The sequence below is a fragment of the Phyllostomus hastatus genome, unplaced genomic scaffold (genome assembly GCF_019186645.2).
Source record: "Phyllostomus hastatus isolate PE091 unplaced genomic scaffold, TTU_PhHast_1.1 phas_contig_159, whole genome shotgun sequence".
In the NCBI taxonomy this organism is placed as follows: Eukaryota; Metazoa; Chordata; class Mammalia; order Chiroptera; family Phyllostomidae; genus Phyllostomus; species Phyllostomus hastatus.
Genome location: NW_025333640.1, coordinates 16,446,882 through 16,461,824, shown reverse-complemented (window position 1 = coordinate 16,461,824; position 14,943 = coordinate 16,446,882). Strand labels below are relative to the sequence as shown.

The 14,943-nt window shown below is 46.0% G+C and overlaps 1 protein-coding gene across 4 annotated transcripts in view; it reads right to left on the bottom strand.

The window, feature by feature from the left end:
* FNIP2 (folliculin interacting protein 2) overlaps window positions 1-14,943 on the bottom strand; it is a 121,288-nt gene that overhangs the window by 25,516 nt on the left and 80,829 nt on the right. For all 4 annotated transcript variants that reach the window (XM_045831002.1, XM_045831005.1, XM_045831001.1 and 1 more), the window contains 5 exons: window positions 9,569-9,770; window positions 9,175-9,263; window positions 6,809-6,955; window positions 6,521-6,690; window positions 46-1,366 (listed from right to left, as the gene is read on the bottom strand). In XM_045831002.1, the coding sequence (XP_045686958.1) occupies window positions 46-1,366; window positions 6,521-6,690; window positions 6,809-6,955; window positions 9,175-9,263; window positions 9,569-9,770 (1,929 nt within the window). The remainder of the gene's footprint in view (window positions 1-45; window positions 1,367-6,520; window positions 6,691-6,808; window positions 6,956-9,174; window positions 9,264-9,568; window positions 9,771-14,943) is intronic.

The window sequence follows — 14,943 nt, the reverse complement described above, 5'->3', positions numbered from 1 at the left end:
CCACCTCTGAACCCAGGGCCCTGTGTCCCTGCCGGCCAGCATTACCTGGGCAGAGGCAGCTCCACTTCCAAGGCCCCTTCGGTGCAGTCACTGCTGTGGCCTAGATTCAGTGTGGCTGAAGCACACGCTTCGTCGTCGCTGTCTCCGAGCGCACTATCAGAGCTTTCATTTCTGGGAATGTCTCCTTCAGTCCTGAAGTCGCCCGGGCCGTCGGCATCCCCACAGGGGACATCTGCAGCAACTGAGAAGCCCGAGTCCTGCTGCACACACCTGCCGGGCTCTGCCAGAGGTCCCTCCTCATCCTTTGAGCACAAACCTCTGCTTGTCTCCAGGGTTTCCAGTCCAGTCCCGGCCGCACTGGCATTAGGTACGCGTGAGTCAGCTGCGGGGTCAGGCTGCCCGGCAGCATCTGCCGCAGCTCTGGTTCTGATGCCTCTGTCCTCAGCGTAACCCCTGTCAAATTCACCTTCACCCCCGTCCGATGACTGCCTCTGAGCACGGCGGGCATTCTGTGGGAAGCCAGGCGGGAAGGAGCACCTAGAAACCTGCTGGTCCTGAGCCACGTCAGCGGCCACCCTGGGCTCAGCCAAAGGGCCACTGGCTAACTCTGGGTGCTGTCTGAAGGCCTTTAGCCGCTCCTCCACTCTTCGGGTGCGGCTTTCAAAGTCAGACTCTGGAGATGCGGAGCTTCCAATCTGGAAGGTGACCTTTTCTAAGGGCGGCTTCTCCCAGGAAAGTCTGTCCGGGCAGGGCCGGGCTGCTGACCGGTCTGGTAGCTTCTTATGCGTCTCCCTTTTCCACTCCTCAGTGATCTTCAGTCCGGCCCCCAAACTGTCACAGCTGGAGAGCCGGGAACAGCCATCCTGTGGGACCTCATTTTCACTTTCCTCCTCCCTACAAAACGCATCCTGAGGTTTCCAAGAGTCGTCCAGGGCTGGGTCCTGGTGTCCTGGACTGCAGGCCGCAGAACACTTGTTTTTTTCCTTGTCAGCTTTGGGACACAGGTCTCCGGCGTCACTGTCCTCGGGGGTCCGAGCCGAGCCCTCAGGCCCGGGGCTCCTTCCTTCAGCCTTGGTGAGTGGCAGGATGGGAGGGAGGAGGGCGGGCTCACTTCTCACCGTGACGACCACGTACTCGGACTCCTCCACCTCTCCCCTCTCCAAGGCTGTCGTGATGTTGCTCCCATTTAACACCTGCTCCCCTTCTCCGGGATTCCCGCTCCAGGTCAGCTGGTTCTCTTGCAGCTCAGAGCAACGGAGAAAGTAGGTCAGGACATAAAGTATGCGCTGGACCAAGTCCTTCTGCTTCCCCACCACCACGGTGCGCGTCAGCCTCACTGGAGAGCCGATGGCCCCGTAGAGATCACCTGCAGAGCAGAATGGACACAAAGACAAAGCCGTGTGGGGTGAGCATGCCTTGGATATGTCAGCTTTTACAAGAGAAAAACAGATGACTTATGGTCCCAAGCAGGTGACTTAAGAGTCCCACACTAGAACTGCTTCTTCACACAAATGACTGAGGCAGAGAGGTAATTCCTAGCAATGACTGGTTTTACTTTTGCCTCTCTGGTGGATGGTGTGTCCGGAAAGGCCTGGCATGGCCTCGGCCCACTGCTCTCGGGACGGGGGGACAGTGCAGTTCACACAGCCCCTCTGAAGTCTGCCCGCACAGTTCAACGGCGGGCCCCTCCCACCCCACCACCGAAGGAAGGCTGAAGCCAGAGCCCTGAGTATGTGACCAAATCGAGTACCGCATCATGGAAACTAGGATAATGAGACGTTTTAGAAGTCCTGGGCAACAGAACAGGCCTTCGGGTAAAATCCCGATTCAGGGGTCTCTGAACCAAAGGGCAGTGAATCGATGCAAAATACTTAATGAAATGTCCTGTTCAGAATTATCTCAATATACAAATAAGCACTGAGTAGAATCAATTTGATTAACAAGAAGAAAAGTACTTAGTCATGAATAATAAGATTCTGAATATAAATGAATCTGAATACTTCTATTACTTCACATGAAAATTCTACTGGAGTAAAAAAAAAAAGTGTTCTGTGAGTTATATCCTGACAAGCTGATGAAAAGCTCGCTAATGAACCACTGACATTTGGCTCAAAGGTAGAAGAAGGGCAAATGTGTCCACGAACCCAGCAGTATAAGCTTTTTGTCAGAAGTCTTGGTCAAGTACCCAACTGTTAAAACTACTGCATTTGGTAAGTTAGTTACTTGATACTTCAACGAGAAGGACAGCGACAGCGACAAGCCAATGTTCGCAGCCCGTGCAGGTGCAGGGCTGCCTGACACGGATGTACCTCCTTCCCATCTCTGTACACCCAACCCTGAATCAGACACCGGTACAGGAATCATCAAGATGTTGGAAATAAACCAGAGCTTGAAGAGACACTAAATAAAAAAAGAGGAGAAACATGGTAATTGCTACAAGTAAGAACTCAAGAAGTCAGAACCCATCTGAGGAGTGCCTCGAGAGAGAGGAGGAAAGGCATTAAAATAAGGGCACAGAGTAGATAAAACAAGTTAAATTGACAGATTACGACAGAGGGAAAATTTCTGGGAACCATCAGGAAGTACTTCCTCTGCGGAACACTTAGTGGAAGGCTACTGCCCCTAAGAACTCAAAGCACAGGACAGAAATGATGTTAACCTTCTCTATAAGGACTAGATGATAGGCTAATAGAGCTTCATTTCTAAGGCTTTTGCAACTGACTGAGAAATCACCCAAGAGTTCAACAGTAACCCAGAATTGTTGTCTGAGGCTAGGACAAGCACGGCTGTTTGAGAGAACGATCATGACTAAGCACGTAGCATTGCCCCTTCCCCGGGGTCACACCGCCCACTGCTGCAGGCGTCACAGCCCCATCAGGCGTTCATGGGACACTTGCCATGCCGGTCTCCACGTTAATAAAGAAGATGAGCATTACACAGCCAAAATCTGGTACAGGAAAGTCGTCACAGAGGAAAAGCCACTCAGAATGACAATACCTGTTCTTAACGCATATAACATTTTAATAACAAAATCATAAGTGGAAAAAAATAAAACAAAGACAGCTAGTAAAAAATAATCTATAATCATTTAAACTCCATAAAATAATGAGAGCAATGTATGTGGATCCTGCCATTGCTTTAGGGCCAAACTTCATATAAATAATGCGTTATTACAATCACAGACCTGCAACATGAACGATTTACTGGACCTTGAACTCGAGGGCAATTGTTCGAGTCCCGGACTGAGGACACCACTCATTTTAGAGGAGGTTCCACTGTTCTCCTGATGGAATTTTGCGAAATGAAGGCAGGCTGCACAACCATGTGAACAGACTTAACACTCCTGAACTGTTATACTTAGAAATGGTTAAGACGATAAATGTCATGTTCTGTGCTTCTTTTTAAAGCATAATTTAAAATACAAACTTCAATTTAAGGGAAAGAGAGACAATGGGAGAAGGACAGAAAAAAAAGGGAGGCGTGGGCAGAAAGAGTGTCTGCAGGTGAAACAGAAACCAAAGGCGGAGAGTGCGCAGAAGCAGGGAGGGGTGTGCACAGGGAACGAGAGAGATCAGGGAAAGGACAAGTGGGGACATGGAGAACAAACACAAGACCAGAGGGAAGCCCAGAGGCTGGAACAGAGCGGAGGGAAGCAGAGAGGGCAAAGCACTCGCCGGAAAAGGGAACACCAAGGCAGAGGGAAGAAAGAAGATAATGAGGGAAACTGAAAAGACAGAAACAGAAAGTAGAGACGGGCAAGAGCAAGAACCAGGGAGAAAATGCGGGGAGAGGCTGAGTGAATTCAGCAGCATTATCACGGGGATGGGAAACTGAGAGGGTGAGAGTGGGTGGCATGGAGACCCCAAAACAAAGGTGGACAGAGGGACACACAGAAAATTGAAAAGGAGATAAAGAGAGAAACTAAGTGTCTTAAAGGACCACTTACTCACTGAGTACTTTTTAACACGTGTATCTGCTATGAAGTCCTTTTTAAACACTGTTGCCCTAATGCTAAACATTGTTATTTATTGTATCTTTATTATCATTTATTTCAAACTATTTTGTAACTTCTCTTGTGAAGTACTCACAAGAGAAGTGGGTTATGGGTTGGTTTATGGGTTATTTAGATATGGCTGTTTAATTTCTGAGTAAGCAGGAATTTTCTCCTTATATATTTTATTGATTTATACTCTAATTCCACTGCATTCTGAAACACACAATTTAAGTTTCTGGAGAAAAAAATGAAGAAATTTCAGACTCTTTTACTCATATTAATTGATACCATTAATCACAAACCTTTTTTTTTTTCCAAGGAGAAAAGCTACTTTTCACTTCCACAAATCTTTGAGGTCATTAGGGTCAGACAGACACCCACGGGACCCCTTCGATCAGTGGCGAAAGACAGTGGTTTTCACACTTTGTACACCCTTCCCAAGAAAGAAACACTTTTTAGACTGCACCCTCATACTTCCTCTGCGACATTTTACAAAACACCAATGTGTCACTCTGGTATTTTCTATTCTATCGTACATTTTAAATGCTCTTTTGACCTACTCAGCGGCTTCCACAACCCACTAGTGGGTGCTTAGCCACCCTTTGGAAACCCGGATGTAGAGAGCATGTATTGGGCACAGGTGGGGAGGGCAGCTCCTGAGCAGCAAGCCCAGGGGGATGCGAAGGGAGCACTGCTCCCGGCTTCGCTCCCCGTTTCCCCGGGAATGCTGAGAGCCCACGCAGAAGTGGGCACTGTGGTACCTGTCCTGGCCAGCTCTCAGATACACCTGTGAAATAATTCAAGATACGTAGAATCTTTTCCATTACTTAGGAACCTGGACTAAAATTATATCTGCATCAGTGTACATTCTCAGTAATTTATATTTTTCTGTGTACTGTGACTTGGTAAATAGTTAATGAAAATAACTTGGACATGAGCATCTTCCCCTGTCAAATTATTGAACCCCCTCAATTTTTTGTAATAATGGAAACTCAACTGTCACTTACACTTGGCTTTATAAAGCTATGGCGTGGCTCTGCCCCAGGGCCTCCTCCCCTCCTCACACCACTTTGTCAACAGCCAGACACTGAGGACTGCTGGGGGAGTGGACCACGGGAGACTCAATAATACATGATCTCTGTTGAAAAGGGACTGTGAGCCCACAGGAAGGGACTTTTCCTTCTTAAGCTGAACAAAGGAAATTAACAGCTCTCAATTAGTTAAATTTCAAATGGGAAGCAGTGCTTTTTCTCGGCCTGTGATTTGTTTTCTGGAAAATGCCATTTTAACATTTCCTCAAATATACCTTCTTTGAGCACCCCCTCCTCCCTCCTCTCACTTTACCTCTCGGTGACCCTCCAACATTAATATTTTCATCAGCACGCCAGTAACAAAGGTGCTTTATATATAACTAACTGAATTCCCACAGTCACCGTGAACTATTTCCTACCCGTTTTACAGATGAAGAGACTGAGGCACAGGGAGGTTAGGTCGCTTGCCCACGGGCACTGGATCCGATCCAGGCAGTTCTGGCGCTGGCGCCCCTGCTCTCAGCCTCTGCACTTTACAGTCTCTCTCTCCCGCATCCTTTCTGCATGTCCCTGTCACAGGACGACTCACTCGGGAGGTCCTGAAGTCATCTGAACACAAGCCGGCCTCCTCTGTTGGGCGGGACAGTTTCCGGAGGCTAAGCAGTGCGTGCTGTTCGGGTCTGCCTCTGGGCGTCTGACACGGGCCGGGGCAGAGCGAGTGTGCCCGTTTTACTTTGTCGCTCCAAACGTTCGACAAACGAGGACCTAGAGCACACCTCTCATCCACATGACCCCAAACATGCAAAATTGGTCTCAGAAACCCGAAACTCTGTACCCAACTAGGCCAAAGCATTAGATTCCTATACCGTGTCTCAGTATAAAGATTTGAGGGAAAAACGCCATCAACTAACTGCAAGAAAGCAGTGCAGAGAGAGGTCAGACTCCAGACTCAAGCTAAAATTTAAAGGTGGTGAAATTATACCATGCTACTTTCTTTTTTGTCTTATTCTTCTCCTACCCAGTCCATCCTGTAAGGTTCTCAGCCAGGGGGTGTCTTACCTCCTGCCCAGGGGACACTGGGCAATGTCTAGAGAAATTTTTGATTGTCACCACTTCAGGGGTGGGGGGAGTTCCACTGGCAGCTAGGGAACGAGTGTCCGTGATGCTGTAAACATCCTACAGTACACAAGACGGTGCCCCACCCAACAAAGAGTTATCTGGTCCAAGTGTCGACAATGCAGACATTAAAAGCCTTGCTCCAGGATCATTTGCTACATTGTATGGCAGAGCACAATTTACCTACACACCTTTACAAGAGTCGAATGAAGCTGCAGGCAGAGAAAAGAGAGGAAAGTGGCAGCCTTACAACTAGAAATCTGTGGGCCAACGCCTTTTCCTTGTGTCACTGGGTTAGACAGTGAACACCAACTACAAATTCTAGCATTTTCCCAGCCCCGTCCCATATAGCCGCAGAATGATGCCATCGGGCACTGACCCAGCTGTGCCCAGAGAGGGTTGTACGGGTGTGTTCGGGCCAGCGAGCTCACTGACTGGGAAGTGCGTTTCTCCGAGAAGGCTCTAACGGGAGGGTGATCGACGGGCATGACGGTCGGCACCCAGGCCAGGTGGTAGGTCAGCACCGCGGTCAGCAAGGCAGCAAAAAACCTTCGAGAAAGGGAAGAAAGTACAGCCAGGTGAGTCACTGCAAGAAGAGGCATGTCACATACAGAACACACACTGGCCAGGGACCATGCACGCCACGCTCCAGAGAGCTGAAGCTTACTGGTTTTTGTTGATCTGTTCTATCAGAAACGTAAACTCCTTGAGAAAGCGCTGGCAGAGCTGCGTTTTCTCCAAAGTGCTGGACATCATGGTAAGCCACACGGGTTCCGCTATCCTTGGGACAGAATACAAGTTCCAGATAGTCTCTCTGTGAAAAGACGAGGGATACACGACACTGTCACAAACATTATTTCGGGTAATCTTTACATAAAGGAATAAAGGAGACAACAGTAACGTGAATCTATGTTGGACTCAAGGGACTCATGCAGGGCACGGAACAGGAGTCTGCACACTACGGCCCACGGGCCCAATCTGACCGCCACCGTTTCTGTCAGTAAGGTTTTACTGGAGCACAGTCATGCTCGTTCACGCACACATCGCTGCTTTCGCACAATGACGAAGTTGAACAGCTGTAACAGAGACCCTTTACAGAAAAGGTGCACCAACCCTTGACATAAAATATTCATTTTAAAGCAATTTATTTCCTTAATGCCTTCAGTCAGGAGTTATGCCTATTTTCATAGTGAAGAAATTAGTGAAGGAAGAAATAAAGTATATTTTATACTAAAAATGTGACTGGGGCAGCATGACTCTTCTGATTTCTGGTTAGTGCAGTAACTCCCTCAACCAAAGCACCCTACTCATTTCAGATGGAAGAACTACATAAATGGCCCTTCACTGTCCTATCTACTACGTTTCCATATGGACTAACAGAATCTAATTTGTAGAACTGTAATAAGCTATTACAGAAACTCCCTAGTTTAGTTCTGTCACTTCACACATGAAGAAACGAGCACTAGAGAAATGTTACTGGCACGAGATACGCAGATACTGAACAACAAGGTCAGAATGAGAACACAGGTCACCCAGCTCTCCCGAGAGCTCCACTCCAAACTACACGACTTGTGTGTTTTCCTAAGAGCACACTGACTTAGCTCAGCCCCTCCACTGGTACCTCCTCCACTCTTCCAAAATCAAAACAGATGAGACATTTGCTGACTTGATTTTCTAGCCGTGTGCATAAAACAATTGAACACAACAGAATTCTACTTTGGCAAAAAACACATCATCCGCCAACTTAGGCAGCAATGAAAAATTATGGTCACATGGAACTGGGATTCATTTACCAAAACTAAGGTCTCCAAATGCTAGTGCTTTATTCTGTCCCCATTCCTGTGGGGACAGGCAGTTGAAGTGTGAAGAACAACTCTATGTACACTGCAGTGAGGCCTTCTGGTTCTATACTTCCAGATTCTTGACATCTGAAAAATGGATACTCTCATCAACTAGCAATCTCAAGTACAGACTCTCAAGTACAAGTCAGCTTCCAGTCTGACCACAACAGAGCAACAGCAAGTTCAGTGCTATCCTCACAAACTGTAGAAAGTTTACTAATCATCAGACTGTCAGCAAAAAGCACTTCACACTACCTATTTCTGACATATATGGCTTAGGTCTTAGCTATCACCAGGTAATGACTAAGATATTACTTGTGTACTTTATACATAACCCAGGATTTTGCTCCTCCAAGTGGTTTTATAGAGTTCACCAGCATATACTTTAAGCATCACAAAAATGTTCTAACAATAAGAACTGTACAACTTTTTATTCCTCAGCTACAGAGTAAGAGTTTGACTCATTAGCCCCCGACTGCTTTGGAGTGGGATCCCTTCCCCTTCGAGAAGGTGGCTCTGAGAAATGGTGTGACAGTCCCAGCTCAGCGTGGCGGAAGAGATTCCCACCTGCTACCCAAAGCAGGTCGCCTCTCCACCCAGACATTAGGGCAAGGACGCTAGAAAACTAGTATCCTGAGTACAAAAATCATTACTTAGAAGTTAACAATGAAGACACACTAGAGTGGTGATGTGATTGAATGTCCAGAGCAGGACATCTTTGGGAGGACACTGGGCATAAACCAGGACTGTCCCGGCAAGCGGGAATGTGTGCCTCCCTGACACACATGCCCTCTCCATCCATGTTTTGGACGAGCACCCCTGAACTCAAGGTTACACGTGCATACAATGGGCCACAGTGCCTGCTGTTCGGGCTTTTGTGAGGATGGTATCAAATGTGAACAGGCTTATAACAGACACTAGAATATTAGTTTTCTCCATTTACTCTGTTAAAAAAAACAAAAATCATATTGAGGACTGTCTGTCAGGCAGTAGTGAGGAGTACTTTGTGCTGTGCGACTTAGATTTTTTACTTCTTTGATCTGTTTCCATCTCCAAGGAAAGGGCTGCTGGAGCGACTAGTCACTGCCAGCCCCCAGCGATTCCAAGTCACGGGCTCTGCTGCCCTAGGTCCATGGCTGCCGCTGCTACTGCCTCTCACCGATTTGTTGGATTTGACAAACTGCGTATTTACCTGAATTCTCCCAGGGCTTCCATCAGACGGCTTACGTAAAACTGGACACGGAGACTTGATTCTGCTATCTTCCGACAGTAGATCATGGCCTTCGTTGAAAAGAAACAAACCAAATCACTCTCGGCGAAGACACTGCTGTATTAACTAGCTGCTGGGCTTTATAATCAAAACACTCAAGGCAGTGACGCCTAAGTCATCGGGAAGCAGTCGACTCCTCTCCTAAAGCCACGCAGCGTCTGATGTATGACACCAATGTGCCAAAGGACCCATCGCTGCTGCAGATGATCTACGTTCTCTAGGAAAGTAAGTGATCTGGTACCTCAACAAAGAGACTTGACCATCTTCCAAGACCCATAATCACTTCACTATTTGAGTAAGATTAGCCCCTTATTACCTTTTCAATTGCACTCTTCAGCCTGTTCATGTGAGACTCAAACAGGGGGAAATGAGAAAAAAAGAAGTCCTGGAAATCCCTCTGGGCCTCTTCTTTCTCACACAGGGAAAAGATGATGCTGATGGCAATTTTCTTCCTCCGCACTATGGCAGGATTAGAACTACAGGTTTCTTCAGCCAAGCTGAACGTCTCATCAGTTGACCTGGAGGGAAACCAGTTTGAAGAGCTGCATCAGTGAGTCACACGGGAGATGAGCTCTGACGTGAGGGGACGACGGTGAGATGCTGACCCAGAACACTCGAGAGTCTCATCTGGGAGCTGACCTACCTCTAACTCGGTCTCTCCAATAATTGTGTCATGAAAAATGAAAATATCAGCTTACAACCCCTTACTATCCTAACGTGAAAGAAAACTTAGAAACTGAGAGTAATTTCCATTGTCCCCTTGTTAGACTCCTGGTCCTTTTCCCTTGGACCATTTTGGATCAGGTTGGTGGTGTTCGCGAAAAGGTGTGAAGTACCTGTTCACTCAGAACATGGGCCCTTTGTTCTCTGGTTGACAGACACCAGTGGATGAGAGGGTGGGAAGAGAAAGGATCCCATGTGGTATTCCATTTCACCAAGGATCATACTTTGACTCTTTACAGGCAGTTGAGGTTCCCTTTCCCAGGGCTATTCAAATTAGATGAAGTTACTCCTGTAAGTGCTCAGATGAGGCCATGAGGCTGATTTAGCTCTCCGGGCAACCCCCCAAACCCAAAGGTCCACCTCTCTCCTGGCCTAGGCAAGTTCTCAACAAACTTAAGATTCTTTGGAGGGACTCTGCTTCTGTGACAAGAGAATCAAGAAGCCAATAAATCCTTAATATATATTCAATTTGTTTTTTCCCATTACCATGTATCCCCGTTATCACTAAGCCTCACAAACATGGGCCGACCATGTCTTTCATTTAACTGTTCTGAAAAAACCAGCACAATAGTCACATTAGCTATGAACAGCAAGAGTGAAAATAAACAAATTTGTTTTTTTTCTAAAAAGAAATCAAAGCCACGGACATCACACTGCAAATGAAAGCACCTAGCTGGGCACACGGTATCAACAGTTACACAGTAAGCTTTCTCTTACGCACTGACTCCACCAGTTACACTCGTCTCCCTGCCAAGTACAGCAGGACGCCACTCCCTCCACTTCCTTGACTACAAATTACAACATGGCAATTACTCGTGCTTTGCAGAATGTGAGGCAGTTAGACTCCTCCTCTTGGCCTTAAATTTCTTATTTAGTGCTCTATTCATGGTCTTCCAATAAGCTTGTGATTTCAAGTATACCCACATGTTCAAAAACATACATTACATCAAAAGGTTTATGGTAAGGAAAGCTATTTTATGTTTAAAGGACAGGAGACAGACATCTTGTTCTAACCTCAGAGAAACGTGTTCTCGTTTCTCCTGATTTGAAGCAAGGAGCCGGAGAGGCGGGCGTGGTTGACACGTCAGTAAAGACCCTCACTAGCAGCAGTGCCTCTGGAAGGACACGATCCTCAGGTGCTGTCGTACATGTGACGCATCACAATAAACCATCCCCTGTTTTCTCCTAGAAATTTCCAGATCCTAATGATCTCTGCTCGCCAGGAAAAAATCCTTGAGGCTCTTAGAATTTTACTTAATTGCACACAGTGCTCCCTCTTCTTTTACGCCGTACCTGTACTATAATTTGTTTTCCTACACCAGTTTATTTCTACTCTGTACCGGACATTCTGAGCTCATTAGATACCAGCACTTCCTTGCAACCCTTTTTTGTCTACTTCCTATTTCCCTTCTTTGTCAAAAGCAAAATGACCATATCAGCCCATTCGTCTTTGGCCAATGTGGTCTTTAATAATCAAATTGCAATAAACACTGAACCCTATGCAGATTTATGTATCATCTTCATCTCTACCCTGTAAACAATGACCACCTCCACTTTAATGTAGCAGAGAGCGCCCCCTACTGAATTTCTGAAAAACTCCCACAGCGGTCACAGTGTGGGTAGCTCTTACTTGCTTCACTGTTATCTCTCTACTGAATTCTAAAGCAACTGAGCTTCATTCTGTAGTCTTGGACCAACCATTTAAACTAGAACAAATCAGGACATGTGGTACTATAATTATATTTTAAGAATTATTCCACAATAAAGGTTATGTTTCCAAGTATTTTTAAAAATTCAGGCATCGCCCAGGCCAGCGTGACTCAATTGGTAGGAGCCACTGTCCCATAAACTGAAAGGTGGTGGGCTCAATGCACAGCGAGGGCACATGCCAAGGTTTTGGGTTGGTCCAGGCTGGGGCTCGCACAGGGGGCAACCCATTATCGTTTCTCCCCCACATTGATGTTTCTCTCCTCCTCTTCCTCCCTTCCTCCCCCTTTCTAAAATCAGTAAACATATCCTTGAACAAGGATAAATAATACATACATACATATATATATACACAAATACATAACTAATTCAGGTGTGCACCCAAATACTTGATCTTATCTTACCCTTATATTACCCTTACCCTTATATTACCCTTAGCCACCTCCAGGTAAGGTGTCACAGATCATTTCTGCAAATGCAGAAGCTGAGGCACAGGGATTCATCAACTTGCTTTAGGAACAGAAAACCTGTTAGGGACAACGCTGGATTAGAACCCAGGGTCTGTCTGTCTTCTAGGTCGGGCTCATTCCTCGGACACTGGAAACGACCAGGGGCCCCGCCCGACGCCCGATCTGTCTGCTGCTGCCTGGGCCGCGGGAGGTGCCCTGCCAGCGGGAGCACCAGGGAGAGCTGGGCACCAGGGAGAGCTGGGCGTAGTCGCCTCAGGTGATGGGCCTCTGGGTCAGGGAAAGACCACCGCCACCCACTTAACTTGTTCTCCTCGTAAAAAAATCATGAAGCATCTTGTTGACATAAGCATTTACAAACATTATGAGTACCTCAAGGTCACAAAAAGAGCCAAAACTCTGATCATTTAAGTGCATCTCAGTGATCTGTACTAGGTATCAGGGCTGCCTGGTCTAATTGTTGATATCAACTTTGGACTTATGCTGAATCTATGGGCACCTCAGAACATATGAAAACTCCATTACTGTGGGTCAAAGAAGATCCCATCAGCAACTTTATATGGTCGGTTCCACACAAAGTCAAATCATTAATCATTCAAGTCAAAAGCTTTTCTGGGACATTATACCTTGCTCCTTCAGGGTATCAACAGCCTCACTAAGGGATGAAGGCTCTGCAGCTCCGCCCCCCACCGCCGGGGCAGTCCCAACTGCTAACTGCTCAGCCTGACTCCCCACCCAGGAACTGAAGTTCACCACTGGGCACAGCAGGGGGCCTTGAGGCACGGGTGTCAATGTGGAACTACGAGCTAAGATTGGGAATATCCTCCCTGTCTACCTTTAACTCTCTTAGCAAAAACGTTTTTTGACTATTGTGAATTTTCTCTCAAAGCCAGAGGCAATCACATTTCTGGTACCCACTGTTCTGTCTAGCACAAGACATTAATTTTCCCACCCACACACTTGCATAGCCTTTCAGTGAAAGGATCTTCACAGGCACAGGGATCGACTCTAAATGTCCTTGGTGCTTACATTCTCAGTGACAAGTAGTACTGACTCCACGCCCACTCCACAGGCAGGCATCCACTCAACAGGGAGCCCTGCCTGCCCTGGGAAGACCCCAGGTTTGGTTTAATGTTCTGCAGTTGCTACCTTGAATTCTTAATAATTTTATTATTGAACTTGTAAGGGAAGTCTGATGGACAACGAAGCATGTGTGTGAGCGGTAAAGGTACCAGACTACGGAGCAGGTGGCAGTCATGCCCCAGGGCATGCAACCCAGACGATGAGTAACTGGCCTGGTGGTCAGGCACACGCCCACGTGTCTGAATGATCCAGGGTGCCACAAGGCCCCCAACTTGGCAAGGCTGAGACCTGGGCCCAGATTGGTGATGGTGACAGCAGCAGCAGAAGCGGTCACGACTGTGAGCAAGGGGAAAGACTTGGCCAGGGCTGTGACCCACGGTGGGAGGCCGGCTTGTCCATCCATCATCAGGGCTGACCCTATGCACTCTGCACCAACACTGAGCTCTCAGACCTGAGCCCCAGGGCAGTAAATACTCCAGAGCAAGAGCCTAGAGTGCACACTGCAAAAAAGCATATCAGGAAGTTACTGGAATTCTTCAGAGTTTATAATCTCTGGTTTTGAAAACTGTATCAACGTTGTAAATCACATATCCAGAGGCACAGAAATAGAATGTAAATGTAAAGACTGATGCACTGGACAGAAACCCCTGCTATTTTCATATGAAGCTTCAGATGAAGAAATTATTAACAAGGAAGCTCAGCATGAAACTAATTTTTCCATACAGTTGAAGATGCAGTGATAGGATGCATAAAACATTTTAAATTATATACAACTCATGAAGACACTTTCAGTTTAAGACTTCCCTAAGTTACGGGAAATGTCAGAGGAAAGATTAAAATAACCTTGTATAAATTTACATTTAAAATTAAATTCAGACTTACACAAAATGGATTTGAGTGAAGAATTAGATCTTTTTAGAAAAACTATTCCACAAGAATCAACCGATCTAGATGTACAAAAACTTACATTTTGAAAGTCAATCAGAAATGTATCTCAATGCTGTCATAACCTACAAAGCTCCAGGAACAGTTGCATCAGCAGAAAGATCTTTCTCCAAGTAAAAAAAATTATCAAAAATATTTGCCATCTTGAATTTGCCAGGAGTCACTAACACTGCTTATACATCAACTGATGTATAAATTACATCAATTAATGTATAAATTTTGATAATGTAAACAAATGAACTTGCAGAAAAGTGAGCCAGAGAAATCTTACAATAAATGAAGGTACTGCATTATTACTATTTCTTATATTACATAAAATTGTGACATTGAAGTATTACTTTTTGTAATTTATAAATTTGTTATCATTCATTTTTTTCTTTTATTGTTTCCAGAGAAAGGGGAAGGGAGGGAGGAAGAAAGAAAGGGAAACATTAATGTGAGAGAGAAACACTGACCAGCTGTACCCTGACTGGGGATCAAACTTGCAGCCTAGGCATATGCCCTGACCGGGCATTGAACCTGTGACCCTTCGATCTACAGGGCAATGCCCAAACAACTGAGCTAAACCAACCAGGTCAATTTATGTTTTTATTCACATGTCACTATTATTCCTATTGCATGTAGTAATATAAGTAAAATATTTTTAAAGGGAAAATTTTACATTTTAGTACTCTTTAACAGCACTTTTTCCTGCTTTTTGAACAAGGGACCCAGCACTTTCACATTTGAGCCCAAGATACCTATTTTAGGTGTGAGTTCACTAAAA